The sequence below is a fragment of the Pinus tabuliformis genome, chromosome 4_2 (genome assembly GCF_031772625.1).
Source record: "Pinus tabuliformis cultivar Carrire ecotype Pingquan chromosome 4_2, CPIR1, whole genome shotgun sequence".
Classification (NCBI taxonomy): domain Eukaryota; kingdom Viridiplantae; phylum Streptophyta; class Pinopsida; order Pinales; family Pinaceae; genus Pinus; species Pinus tabuliformis.
This window is the reverse complement of record NC_142304.1, coordinates 797008120-797020749: the sequence shown is the minus strand read 5'-3', so window position 1 is coordinate 797020749 and position 12630 is coordinate 797008120. Positions and strand designations below refer to the sequence as shown.

The following is a 12630-nucleotide window of genomic DNA, read 5'->3' as shown; positions in this document are numbered from 1 at the left end:
CAACCATTGATAATAGCTTGATGAAGATTGATTTAGGCACAGGTATCTTGTCTGATCTCTGGGGTTGGAATGATAATTTAGATTTTGAAATATATTGGCAGGTATCTCCATTTGATCTGGATTTTACTATTATTTTCTCCCTCTATGTTAATGGTTGATTTTAAGCTGTGTAAGAAATTTTAGTTTTGAGTTTACCGGGCGTTAGGGGAAGTTCTTCGCTGAACCAGCCAACTCCCGGATTGCGTTTTTGAAGGAGCCTAGCCGGTTTTGATTTCGGGCTTATCATTTGAATTTTTTTTTTTATGAATGCATGAAGTGTTTTCTGAAGCATCTCACATTAAATTTAAATTCTGAAAATATTACTGTGGATTATTGACAAATCTGGCTGCTTAAGAGTCGAAAATTTGTAAATATTGTAAATTTTTAGCTGGTTTTAGGGTTTTCAGTTTTGTTTTTTGGCACATTTTACTTCTCGGTGTTCTGTTTTTGCCATTGCAGGTTGCAGGTATAGATTTTAAAAGTTTTTCAGGGTTTCTAGCCGGGATAATCTTCAGCGGATTTTCTAGTTTTCTGAGGAAATTTGATGGTTTATCAAAATTGTTTTGCTGCTTGGGGTTTATTTTTATTTGCAAAGGAATTTCAAAATTTTTTAGGAGGCTGTGGTCTTGCCTTGCGTCCTCTGCTCCAGCGTGTTGCCAGAACCATCCAAATCTTTTCATGCAGTCAATACTCAACCCCTTTGCGGAAATATTCCAGCACCCTCGTCCTCATTTCTCTGGCCCGTCACACTGCCATACCTGCAAACAAAACTCAGTATATATATATATATATATATATATATATATATATAACGCATTTCCTTTCACGCCTCCCTTCATCACCGCTCCGTTCCGCCGCAGTTCCCTTCCCAAGTTGCCATTGCTGCCAGATCCGCATCATCTCCATATTCTATCGATTGCACCTGCATCCTCACGCAAAACTTGCAAAGAAAACCCGCATCTCTTCCGTCGAGTCACTTTTCCCGCAACTAGCCAAACCAGCGTAGTTTTCTTCACCCTCAACGCCTGCAAAACGCGTGAGCTCCTCTTCAAACTCCACGCAATCATATTCCTTGCCCACACGCGTTTCCTTTTCTCACCGAGCTGCTGCCTCTCTGTCGTGTTTACCAGTGAACACCAATGCCTTCACGTTGCTCTCCCCGTCCTGCACATCAAACCTGCAAATAAAAATGCCTTTCAATATTTTTGGTTAGGTTTCCTTTTTTTTACATGCGTCTATGTATTTAGATTTTACGTTAGCATATATTTGATATATTTAGCATAGTTAGTCTTAGGGTTAGTATATTTAGATTTTAGTTTTAGGAATTAAATCTTACTTTAGCTTAGTTCAATTTTAAATTTATTAAAATTTAAGTTTTTGTTTAGCTTTAGATTTCTTTAAATAGACTTAATTTTGGTTTAAAGTTAGATTTTAATAATAATAAAAAAATCATAAAATATAAAAATATAAAAAATATAAAAAAGCAGTGTTGGGTTGGTTTATTTTATTACATTAATGAAAAATAAAAAAATTTCACAAAAACAAAAGGGTTAGTTTCTAGGATTTATTTAGATTTAATTTTTAAAGTTTGATTTTAAACAATATCAAAAGGTGATTTTTTTTTTTAAATAATAAAGGGCATAAAAAATTCGTTTTGTTTTAGTTTTTTTTTTTTAAGTTTTAGATTTAAATTTAGTTTAGATTAGATTTTAGTTTTATTAGAATTTTAGTTTCGCTTTATTTTTAGATTTCAATTTTTTTTTTTATAAAATTTTTATAAAAATTAGAAATATTTTGAAAAGGCTTAACAGAAAATTGAAAATTCATTTTTGGTGACTTTTGTAGTATCTACATTCCATTTTTCTATAGTTAAATGTACTTATAATTTTATTTAAAGATTAGCTATTGAAAAGTGGTGAATCTTTTCGTGAGTGGGGTAGCATTTAAATTTCATGGCTTAATGTATTCAATCTTTATAAATTTAATTGCTAGATCATTATTATGGCGTTGTGCCTTTGCTGAATATCTTACGTCGCTTGGGTTATTTGATGATAAATGATTGTTTTATATGGTTTATATTTCTGCAACATTTAACAAATAATCATTTAATCATTAACTCCATAAGGCATTGGTACATTAAAATCAATCAAGTACTGGTATTGCCTTGCTGTGTCTCCCAATCCAACTGGTCAACAGTTGGTCTTCATTCATCCCATAGGGTCTACCCCCCTTAGCCTCGGGAGACGGCTTAAACGGAGAGATTGGGGATCAGGGTGACAACCCCCGGTCTGTGTGTTGTCGTGACAATCTGTGCGACAACAGGGTTTACAAGGAAGAAAAAGAACAAAATGGGAAGTAGTAACAGTAACGATGTGAAAAAAATCCAAGAACTTAATAAGTTGCATAAGCGCCTTGACGATGTCGAGAAGATAGTAAACAAGACAAAATGGCCTTGAATTCATCACATGTAGTTGTTGCCTACACTGTCATGCTGTCTGTGACCCTTGCTTGTCCTCTGCTGTGCGAAGTCCATTCACCATTTCTTCTTCCCTTACCTGTCAGTGCTCCCCACTACTTGTGTTATGGGCGTGCTATCTCCCTGAAGTTGATAACACAGTGAACATTCAAACCACCGCTCCACTCCGCTGCCAACAAACCATCCCACACTCCGTCCTGACACCCAGTGCTGCCCCACATTGCATTTCCCTGACGACACCTTGTCTATGGCCACGACTTCGTTCGCTGCTACATCTTTGCAAACACCGTCCGCTGTCACATCCTGTTCGTTGTCCTCAGTCCAACAACACCTCGTTGCCCCTCCCATTGACCTTCGCCTCGCTGTGTATTAAATTCTGCTATCGTCCCTCGTGTTGACCATCGTATGCTGCGTGTTAAAGTCGTACTCGTGCCGATTGATAACTCGTGGCATTTAAAGTCTCAATTTTTTTTATATAAGTTTGATATTTACAAACTATATTATATAATTTTTAATATAGTTATATATAAACTATATTATAATTTTTAATATAGTTACATATTAAAAAAATAATAATAATGATATATATATATATATATAAAATTAAAAGAAAAAATCAAAATTGGGTCTACAAGGAAGAAAAAGAACAAAATGCAGAGCAGTAACAATGACGGTGTGAAAAGAATCCAAGAACTCAATAAGTTGCATAAGCGCCTTGACGATGTCGAGAAGACAATTAGTAAACAAGCCAAAATGGCTGATGATATCACGGAATTAAAAAGCTTGATTAGCCAGTTTATGGGAAAGGATAATCCGCCCTTAGCCACACAAAGTCCCAAAACTCCGGAAGACGAAAATTCTCCAAATCATGATTTTCTGATACATGAGAAGCTGCGAATACTGCAACTACACTTCGAAGGAATGTAGCTTGACAATTGCTTGCTGAAAGGTATGACAATATGCTAGGGTATGATGCATAAAGTTTAAATTACACATTATCATTGAGCAAAGTGTGATTGATGATAAACTGAGTTGAAAGAGAGTGACATATGAGGAACTGATTACAACGAGACTGAAGTAAGTGGCTTTTGGAACTCCATTAACACTGAATGAGTAAAGCAACCAACATGGCTATTTAAGTAAACCCCACTATTGTATATTACAAAGTAGGATCCAAAGAATCCCAAACTTTTCTTATACCACTTTATATGGTATCATGGCATGTTTTATTTGCAAAGAGGATGGATCTTATGTTGAGCACGCTGCCAGATGGTTGATGTGCACTTTGGAAAGACAAGGGTAGGCTTGTGGCGTCCCTGAGTAAGAGGGAGTAAGTATAGTTAAATATCTTCTTCACCAGGATATGCAAGAAGCAGGAAGTTTACTAAGTATTGACCTCTGATTGTTGTATATACATCTTTTATGCTACTTAATGGAGCAATGAGGGACCCATCGATCTAGTCTTGATACAGCTTGTCACTATTTTTCGATATGAAGGGATCCTTTGTTAAGATTGAATACTGAGCTCTGGGAGCTCCTAGGGGCTTGGGGTACTTATAGAGCTATGAGCATCCATAGGGTGAGTGGTTCACCTTCCTATATTGGTACGCTGTGTACAGGGTGAGTGGTTCACCTTCCCTTGTGATACACCTTTATGGTTGACATGGGTGAGTGGTTTACCTTCCTATATTGGTACGCTGTGTACAGGGTGAGTGGTTCACCTTCCTCTGTGATACACCTTTATGGTTGACATGTGTAGGGTGAGTGGTTCACCTTCCCCTATGATTGCAGACACTTGTATGTAGGGTGAATGGTTCACCTTCCTGTACTGTTGATGACATATGCATAGGATGAGTGGTTCACCTTGTCTTATGGCATATGAGCATGATGAGTGATTCACCTTCTCTTATGGCATATGAGCAGGATGAGTGGTTCACCTTCTCCTATGGCATATGAGCAAGATGAGTGGTTCACCTTCTCTTGCAGATGCTCCAATAAGCGATGCATATAGGCATCTGTTGACATGTCAGTGGGACGTGGTCATCCTTTCCCCACATGTAGGATGGTCATTCCCTACGATTGATGGTTGACATGTCAGTGGGACGTGGCTCATCCTTTCCCCACGTGTAGGACCCTTCCTACGATTGGTTGTTGTGACTTGTGTTTGTAGGATGTGGTTTGTCCTTTCCCTACATGTGATTTCAACTCGTGTTTGTAGGACGTGGTTCATCCTTTCCCTACTCTCGGTGATTTGCATACGATGTGGTTCATCCTTTCCCTACATGTGATTTGCATACGTAGGAAGAAATTGCTGCATATTCAATTATTTAACTATCTAAACAAGTTATACTTTTAATAAACTTTTATAAATTTTTATTTTTTCATATACTATTAATATTATAAGTTTTTATTTATCTATATAATTTTAATAATAAAAAAGGTCCATTAATAGATTATTGATTCATACTCTTGGTAGTTAAATACAATAAATTACTTTTATTCAAATATGGTAATAAATATAACATAACTAACTTATAAATTAATTAACTGATTTTTCCCTCTCCCTATGTCTTGGTCCATTCTAGTGAAATATAGTCGTTTCTTAGTCTATTATAGCCATTTCCTAGTCAAATATAGCTGTTGGATGATTTGCTCTCTCTATTTAACATGCATCCATGATTTGGGTTGTCAACTGGTTCGAAACTCGTTGACAAATGAATGATCATAGTGGTGTATTAAAGGATATTTTGAGGAATTTTAAACCCAAATTTAATTTCACGTTGAAGAAGTGGGATCTGTTGAAAAATATGTGAGACTTTTTTATAATGAAGTTTAGCAATAGAAAAAAGGAAATATAAACGTGTACAAATTATGCTCTTGTTCTATTAATATGTGTGTAAAATATAATTGAAAATATCTTCTTAGTCTCCTTTTGGGAGACTACTTGATATTATTGAGACCAACTTGAAGGGGTTGATCTATACATCAGGGAACATGTTCTTAAGGCATTAGGGAGATCAGCTCCAAATAGATCCATCATAGAGCACTTCTCGCTTGTTAGACTACTTTAAAGATCTAGAGGATCAACTAAAGATCCATTCAGAGTTTTTCCTTCTTTTGACCTTGGACGTTAGGAGTATTCTCCTTTATACATCTCTTCTCAGATTGTGTACCCAAGCTCCTCAATTGTCCCAAAAGACTTCAATAGTGAGCTAGTGCCCAATTTGCCTCTCTTGCCCTCAATCATTAGACTCAAGAGACCTTGACATCATTAGCCTCATTGTCAATATTTGTCTCTATTGATAGGTTCTTGAGTTGGGTTGTCCACCTTTTTTGTCTTGGAAAAGCCACCTAGTATTTTGAATCACCATACCGGTTTCATTGGTTTATACAGATGTTTTGATGTTACACTTTTGTAGGTTTCTTTATTCATATTCTACTAGGCATTTTCGAGGAGTTGCATTGGTACCCTCACATTGTATTCGTACTGGTTGTACTTTTTAGTCCAATTGACCTACTTTTGTGTTCATTTATCGGCCATTGATAATACCAACATGGATCCATCTTAATCCCAAATCTATCAAGCATCGAGAGGGATCAAATCTCTCAAGGTGCAAACCTCTCTTGCATGCAAAACTTGAGGAAAGATTTGCATCTCGAGAGATTTAATCCCTCTTGATGCCTGTTAAATCTGGGGCTAAGATGGATCTACGCTGGTTCATTATAATATTATTTATATATAACATCTTGTCTATATATTATATATTCATATTTTTAATTTAATCAAAATCCTCATAATACATAGATACATACATATACGCATGACAGTTTTCTTTAACATGTTTTATAATCTTTTTGACTTTTTTAATGTGATATGCATAGTGCGCACGGGCATGCGCGAGCTTACGCACTCGCGCACACACGCGCGCTCGCACACACACACAGAGAGAGAGAGAGAGAGAGAGAGAGAGAGAGATTCCTTTTTACTTGTTTATTACTTTTTTTTTTAATTTCAGCCGACATTTTTTTTTATTAATATTATTTTAGATTTAATGATTCACTACATCTCCCCCATAATGTATTTAATGAAAATGGAGCCTACATTATTTTTTCCCCTTTCTAATTTAAGTTTAGATATAATGCTCCACTACTACATCTCCCCCATGCTGTGCTGTAAAACGTCTCTTGGCACAATTATTTTATCTTATCTTATCTGCTATTGAGAATTGACCATTATATTTTCAAATCCCAACTCAATGTTAGATCTATATTGGAAACGATGCTGACATAATCCAAGGTTCAAATCTCAACTCAATGTCAGATCTATATTGGAAACGATGCTGACACAATCCAAGGTTCAAATTTATATGGGAACATTGGATACCTTCATCTTAAACATGGAGAAAAGGTTTTTGATCTTTCCTATGACAAGAAGATGACATTGTAAGATATTGTAATGAAGTTAGATTCAATAGCGTTCTCATTAGAAGACTTTAGAGAGGTCTCAAGGGTGATCCTTTAGAATAATCAGAAGTAAATACAAAAGATGTTGAAAGTAATTTCCTGCCTTGATAATTATTGATTGATAAAGAAATAATGACCAATCCTCTTGAAATAAAAAAGTCATCAGATGCAACAATCCAGAGCTTGGGGAAAGGAAACAATACAGATCCAGTTGAAATCCTTATTAAACAATAAATAATCAGAAAAAACAAAAGACAAAGGATGCCTTACGATCATTCTAGAATCTAATTATAAAAGTCATTGTATTATTCAACAAACCAAAGATGAAATCAATGAGGAACTAAGTAAAGATCCTATTATATTCAAGCAAAACTCAGGTTTGGAATCTTATCATTTTCCCAAATCACAGAACTTGTTGCCACATAGTTTTGTGGAAAATTGAATTAGGGTGGTTTGACCCTTTCACAATACAACAAAACTGCTCAACACCTTATAGCTCACATTAAAATCTCTGATGGAATGATATGATGCACCAGATCAAGAGAAAGATCCTACTGATTTTAAACTACGCACTCAACCATCACGGCTTCAGAAATAGAGAATCATATAAAATGCTTCGAGGACAAAGCATAATAATCAGAAATAACAAAAGACCAAAGATGCTTTACGATCATTCTAATTATAAAAGTCATTGTATTATTCAAAAAACCAAAGATGAAATCAATATGAGGAACTAAGTAAAGGTCTTATTATATTGAAGAGAAGCTCAGGTGTGGAATCTAATCATTTCCCAAATCACAGAACTTGTTGCCACATACCCTTTCACAATACAACAATTCTGCTCAACACCTTATAGCTCATATTAAACTCTCGGAATGGAATGATATGATGCACCAAATCAACAGAAAGATTCCATTGATTGGAAACTACGCAGTCAACCATCACAGCTTCAGAAATAGAGAATCATATAAAATGCTTGGAGGACAAATGATCCTTGAAGGGACATGAAATATAATGAACGTAAATATATAAATAAACATGAAATAATAATAATAATATAAAATAATAAATGAAGTGGCATATCATAACCAAATGACATGATGTAACCAAGGGGCAACCTATCAACCAGATGTACCCGACATTCTATCACATCTATTATTCATTATTCAATTATTAAATACTTGTATATGGATTTCAAGCTACTGTCTTTCTTGCGTTGGATATTACTCAGTAAACGAACATAGTTCATTTCATGGATGATGGGTTGTTTCATTCAACCTTCACCTTTTAGTAATTTTGCAATCTTTGTTCAAAATCATTTATATTCAAGTAGCTTTATGAAAATGTTAAGAACCATACATTCGGAGTTGTGAAATGAGCAACTGCTTACAGAGTCAGTTCATTGCAATGCTCTTTTACTTTGTTCGATGCAGTTGCTTTCTTGTTTTTATGAATTCTTTTATACCACACTTTATGCTTCTTATACAAACGCATTACTGAGAAGGGTTGGGGCATAACAGAGTATTTAGTCGTGAGTTTATTTTTCACTTTGTAGTTAAACTAAGTTTTCGACATTACAATAATCCAAGATCTTTTCGTTTTCCTTTTAGAAAAATAAGATTTAGTCGACATATATGTAAAAGAAGTTTCAAATTTCTTCACTTGCTATGTTTGCTTGCACAATTTACAAATTACATTTTAGATTTAGTTATGTTTGATGGTGTGGAAGACTTGCTAATACACAGCATCCATTTTCAGGATATGGCAATTGATGCAACAACTACCGTGGGTGTTGATCTTGGTAATGGGTTGCATGAAGTTGATATAAAGAAATATGTTAAAGTAGAGAAGGTTCCTGGAGGCCAGTTGGAAGATTCAAAGGTTCTCAGGGGTGTTATGATTAACAAAGATGTTGTCGCCCCTAGTAAAATGAGGAGAAAAATTGTCAATCCTCGAATCATTCTTTTGGACTGTCCGCTTGAGTACAAAAAGGGAGAGAACATGACAAATGCAGAATTAATTAGAGAAGAGGACTGGTATGAAAGTGGTTATATGCATACTTGTCTTTTATATTCGATGCATGATCCTCACATAACTTGAACGACATTGTAGGCTTTCGTAGGATTGCATTATGGTTTTTAAACGATCTGAATTTTATAGGATTCATTTGGCAAATTTCCATGTCACTAATATTTTTTTGTTCTGGGTAAATATCTTGTCATTGTTCTTCACAGTTTCTTTTATATTTGATAAAGTACAGTTTCTGTACAGGCTTTTTAAATACGAGTATTTTAATCATCAATGTAATTGATTCTGAAATAGTATTTGTGTTTTGAAAAAAAAATACTTTATTGTTTTTCCAAATTTTAGTTTGTTTTGGCAATTTTAGACCCCTGAACTTTTTGAAGATACGTAACATGAAGAAATAATTTTGAAGATCAACAAGAAGCATATGTATGTCGTTCACTTTTAAGTAAGACGTTCCTTGAGTTATTGGATTTGGACTTTTCGCAGGGGTGTTTTATTGAAGATGGAAGAGGAGTACATTGAAAAGATGTGTGTGCAAATTTTATCTTTCACTAAAAAGTGGCTTAGTGATCTTGTTGCTCGCTACTTGAGTAAGGCAAGGAGTTAGTGCAATCAGAAGACTAAGGAAAACGGATAACAATAGAATTGCTAAAGCTTCCGGAGCTACAGTTGTAAACAGACCGGAGGAACTGCAGGAAAGTGATGTTGGAATTGAGGCAAGATTGTTTGAGGTCCAAAAGATTGGGGACACTTATTTTACTTTTATTGTTGACTGCAAGGATCCAAAAGCTTGCACAGTTCTTCTGAGAGGTGCCAGCAAAGACCTATTAAATGAGGTTGAACGGAATTTGCAGGTAAGCTTGGTTATAAAGTAATTCTTCACTTATCTGTAACTCTTTTCTTGTATTTCAAAGACTCAAGTCATCGCACATACTGAAATGATTTATGTTTTCTTCCGACATAGGATGCCATGTCAGTAGCCCGAAATATGATCAAGAATCCAAAGCTTGTTCCAGGTGGTGGTGCAACTGAACTCACAGTATCAGCAACTTTGAAACAAAAGAGTTCAACGGTTGAGGGCATAGAGAAGGTGCGATACTGGTTTCTGTTACATGCAGAAAATTTAAGCTCATATATTTTATGTGAAGTAATCTTAAAAGCTTTATTTCCATGTGGAACAGTGGCCTTATGAAGCCGTGGCTTTAGCTTTTGAGGCAATACCAAGAACTTTGGCCCAAAATTGTGGTGTGAATGTCATTAGAACGATGACAGCGTTGCAAGCAAAGGTGGATATATATCTTGAAATTGCTGTTCAAGTTCAGATATTTAACTGAATCAAGTAGTTTGAGTTATAAACGTCATAGTTAGTAGCTGTAGCTGCCTATATGTATGCTTTGTCGATTTCTTTTTGTGCCCTCTCCAGTGGCTTTTCGACAGTTTTATCAAGTCTAGCTCTGAATTGTTCTTTATTCTTGTAGCATGCCAATGGGGAAAATGTGTGGACTGGGATAGATGGCAACACAGGAGCAATCACTGACATGAAAGAACGAGGGGTATGCAATTTGAACAGATGTTTTATATCTCTCTAAAATTATATAGCTTGTGCACATGCTCTGATAATTGTTTTCCTATGCAGATATGGGATGCGTATAATGTGAAAGCCCAAACCTTCAAAACAGCCATTGAGGCAGCCTGTATGCTTCTTAGAATTGATGACGTTGTAAGTGGAATAAAGAAGAAGCAAGCTCCAGGCAGTTCAGGACCAACAAAACCTCAAGTAGAGGATGAAAAGGACGTTGACAGTGAGCAGATGATTCCAGAATAATGAGATACCTGTTTACAATTAAGTCGCGCTTGTCAATTCCAGCAATGTTTATTATGCTTTGGATGATAATGCTTCTGTCAAGATTTGCCACAGTTATTAATGAATTCAAGTGCAAGTACAAGGTATTCGTTTTGGAGTGATAAATGTCAATGAGGAGAAAGTCGGGGGTGAGGGGGGCGTGTGTGATTTTGTGAGTACATTATAAATTTTCACGGGGTTCTCTCTCTAATTTTAACTTGCAGATGGACGGTAGGCATGCATTTATTTCAGACTGTAACTTGTTAGAGTCGAAAGAATAATTGCAGTATATCTGGCCTACTGCTGCTGTCATTTCATAGAACATGAATTATTTTTGCACAGCGTCAACGTTTTTGCCCATAGAAAAAGCAGAATGCACTTTAATCAATGTATTTCTAGTTTTTTGAATGAGTTTATAGAATCCGATGTCAAGAATTTGACAAACAGTATGGGTTATAAATTGATGTTCAGATCGTCATCACATAATTCCATTCCACTTGGATCAGCTGTGGCAAGCATACGCCCATTTTATTACTGATGTTTTTGAATGAACATTTTACTCTTGCAGCATCATATTTACTGCCAAAGTGATTCCATTGTTGGTCAATGTAAATACGAGTGTATTGCTATTGCTTTGTCACAGTACTGGGTCCAATCAAAGCTTCTATCGAAAATCGTTAGTATCATGGATGGTTGCAGGAAGGTTGCTTTGTATGGTCAATAGTTCATGCATGAATGCCAGTAGTAGGTCTTATAAATTGATGTTCAGATCGTCATCACATAATTCCATTCCACTTGGATCAGTTGTGGCAAGTATACGCCTGTTTTATTGCTGATGTTTTTGAATGAACATTTTACTCTTACCCCATCATATTTACTGCCAAAGTGATTCCATTGTTTCCATTGTTGGTCAATGTAAATACTAAGTGTATTGCTATTGCTTTGTCACAGTACTGGGTCCAATCAAAGCTTCTATGGAAAATTGTTAGTATCATGGATGGTTGCAGGAAGGTTGCTTTGTATGGTCAATATTTCATGCATGAATGCCAGTAGTAGGTCTATTGCAAATTGGAAGAAAACTGAATTCTATTTTTACCGGAACTAAGCTTATTTTATTTGTTTATTGTTTTCTTTAGGTTCTTCGATTAAAGCTTAGGAATTTAGAAACTTATTAATCGTCGATCTCGCTGAAGCATTTAATCATGCGTTTTTACCGGAACTAAGCTTATTTTATTGGTTTATTGTTTTCTTTAGGTTCTTCGATTAAAGCTTAGGAATTTAGAAACTTATTAATCGTCGATCTCGCTGAAGCATTTAATCATGCGTGGTGTAAACCTTGGATGTAAAAGATCATGGTTCAAATGGATATATATATATATATATATATATATTTTTTTCATGTTATACATATATTTTTTATTATGTATTTTTTAAAAGAAACCTCATTGAAATCCCCATGATCTAAACATCTACATATTTGAAATGCACATTTTTGGCCAAGGTATATATTTTATTAGTTTATTTTTTATTCTGACAAAATTTGCACGATCTTAAATATTTTAACAGGATTATAAATACAATTTTGGAAGTCATTAACGGGCTTTATGTCATAACTGTAGTGTGTAATAAAAGTCTATCAGAATATATAAGGAGAGCAATATTTCCAAAATGAAGCTGACTGCATTTTCCTTTATAATACATTCGATCGAAAAAGTATTTCCAAAATGAAGCTGACTGCATTTTCCTTTATAATACATTCCATCGAAAAAGTATTTCCAAA

The 12630-nt window shown here is 35.2% G+C and overlaps 1 protein-coding gene across 1 annotated transcript in view; it reads left to right on the top strand.

The window, feature by feature from the left end:
- LOC149172057 (T-complex protein 1 subunit gamma-like) overlaps nt 1-11296 on the top strand; it is a 123920-nt gene extending 112624 nt beyond the window's left edge. Inside the window, 7 exon segments of the mRNA XM_089424190.1 lie at nt 8738-9015; nt 9494-9605; nt 9607-9861; nt 9972-10097; nt 10189-10293; nt 10486-10560; nt 10644-11296. Of these exon segments, the coding sequence (XP_089280316.1) occupies nt 8738-9015; nt 9494-9605; nt 9607-9861; nt 9972-10097; nt 10189-10293; nt 10486-10560; nt 10644-10832 (1140 nt within the window). The 3' untranslated portion in view covers nt 10833-11296.
- Nucleotides 11297-12630: the final 1334 nt, after the last annotated feature.